The 2,178-nt window shown below is 54.2% G+C and overlaps 1 protein-coding gene across 1 annotated transcript in view; it reads right to left on the bottom strand.

Moving 5' to 3' along the window:
- Zc3h7b (zinc finger CCCH-type containing 7B) overlaps positions 1-2,178 on the bottom strand; it is a 57,463-nt gene that overhangs the window by 32,310 nt on the left and 22,975 nt on the right. The window contains exons 3-5 of the mRNA XM_023702676.1: positions 2,042-2,075; positions 1,733-1,930; positions 776-938 (exon numbers count right to left, since the gene is read on the bottom strand). Of these exons, the coding sequence (XP_023558444.1) occupies positions 776-938; positions 1,733-1,930; positions 2,042-2,075 (395 nt within the window). The remainder of the gene's footprint in view (positions 1-775; positions 939-1,732; positions 1,931-2,041; positions 2,076-2,178) is intronic.

Below are 2,178 nucleotides of genomic sequence, written 5' to 3'. Positions count from 1 at the left end.
AGACTGGGCATGGTGGTGCACACCTGTGATCCCAGCCCTTGGGAGGCTGTAAACAGGTGGATCACTATGAGTCTGATCTAGTAGTGAGACCCTGAACACCCTGCAGACCCTTCCCTAAAATACAAAGAAGAAAAAAGAAAGTGACGCCCAGCAGTGGCGCTGCTTCTCAAGTCACGGCTGGGAAGCCACGTGGTGGGACCCACCAACTCACGCTTTCAATTTTGTCCTTTATTTCGAGGTAAAGAAATAATTGTTTTTGTTCTCTTTTATTTATCTTTCAGATGGACCTTTTTCCTTGTTTTTTTTTGGAGATAGGGTCTAACTATATAGCCCAAGCTCGCCTTGAGCTCCTGGCAGTCCCACCTCAGTATCCAGAGTGCTGGCACTACAGGGCTGCACCACCACGCCTGCTGAGGTAGACACTTACTGTGTCACCCAGATGGCCCCGGAACTCCTGGCCTCAAGCAATCCTCCTGCCTCAACCTGAGTGCCTGGGATGACAGGCATGCACCACAATACCTGGCTGAAGTATTTATTTAGTAGTACTAGGAATTTAACCCAAGACATTCTGGCTGAATTATATTCCTGGCATGCATACATCCACTCTTTCATTCATTTGTCCATCCATCCATCCATCCATCCATCCATCCATCCATCCATTCATGACAGGGTCTTAAGTTTCTCAGGTGGGGCTCAAACTTGGTAACCCTGCTGCCTCAGCTTCCACAAGTATTGGGATTACAGGCATGCACCACCACACTCTGCTAGAATGGACTCACGTGGGGGAGTGCCAGGGAGCACCGGCTACTGCACTCATAGGCTTCCTTGTGGCGTCCCAGCTCATTGAGGGCGCGCGCCTTGCGGAAAAGCGCGCGGATGCTCTCGCTGTCCAGGCCCAGCGCCTTTTCGCTGTCTTCCAGTGCCTTCTCGTAGAGGCCCTGGGGGAAGGAGCTGCTGCTGTCAGCAAGGGACTCTTACTCCCCTCCCCTCAGGCTCCTGCACTGCCTAAGGCCTGAGGGCAGTCTCCTCTCCCTTCCTTTCCCACAGAGCAGGGTGCAGCACTAGGACTGGGGACAGGCAGTGGAGAAGAGGGAGGAGGGAAAGGAGGAGGTCGAAGCTCTAAGGAGAAGTCTGGGGAGAAAGTGAGGGGGCTAGAGTGTGGGATAGGAGGGAAGAGTAAAGTGGGTCAAATTTCTACCGATGCCCAGGGTCACCCCAAGATTCTAACACAGTCCCTCTCAGGCAGGGCTAGGGCATTAATACTATTTGTAAACACTTTTTTTTTTTTTTTGCAGAACTAGGGATTGAACTCAGGCCCTTGCGTTTGCCTGGCAAGTGCTTATTCTACTGAGCCATCTCCCAGCCCCTCTAAACACTTTTTATTATGCATCTGCACCTGTACTTTGAGATGGTATCTTACACTATTGCCCAGGCGGGACTCTATCTCCTGGGCTGAAGCGATCCTCCTGCCTCAGCCTCCAGAGTGGCTGGCACTACAGATGTGAGCTACCATGCCCAGCTCATCTGTGCTTTTTTTGCGGAACCGGGGATTGAACTCAGGCCCTTGCACTTGCCAGGGAAGCGCTTATTCCACTGAGCCATCTCCCCAGCCCCATCTGTGCTTTTAAAACTCTGTGTGGGAGTCTGCGATACAGTTGAGATTGAATGGGGGGGTGGTAGGGACAGGAGAGGCACACAAGGCACAATGAGGGCAAAGGGCTGCCAGGCTCACCATGGTGAAGTAGCAGGCGGCACGGTTGACATGCAGCTTGCACAGCAGCTCCTGGGGCAGGGCCACCTGGTCAGAGGCGGCATAGTCGGCCACGTTCAGCCCCTCCATATACTGCACCAGGGCCTGCTTGTAGTCCTTTTCCCGGAATAGATCATTGCCCTCGGCGAACAGGTTCTGCACCAGCTTGAGCAGGAAGGCCTATGCGGGGTGTGGGCGCAGACTCAGGGCTGCTCCCTGCTGCCCTGGTGCCCACAACCCTATCTTCTGACACCCGCCTGTTCCCTCTGCCAGCCAGCAGCCAACACTCACCTCATACTCCTCTTGCTTTAGGGGGAGGGTTGACCTGGCAGGGAAAGAGGGGGATAGGAGGCTGAGTGAGTGTAAGACTGCCAGCTGGGGGCCCCCATGGAGCTGAAGGCCTAGGGTCACAGCAGGCACCACTCCTC

The sequence above is a fragment of the Octodon degus genome, unplaced genomic scaffold (genome assembly GCF_000260255.1).
Source record: "Octodon degus isolate 3935 unplaced genomic scaffold, OctDeg1.0 scaffold00156, whole genome shotgun sequence".
Classification (NCBI taxonomy): domain Eukaryota; kingdom Metazoa; phylum Chordata; class Mammalia; order Rodentia; family Octodontidae; genus Octodon; species Octodon degus.
This window is presented reverse-complemented; position numbering and strand designations above follow the sequence as displayed.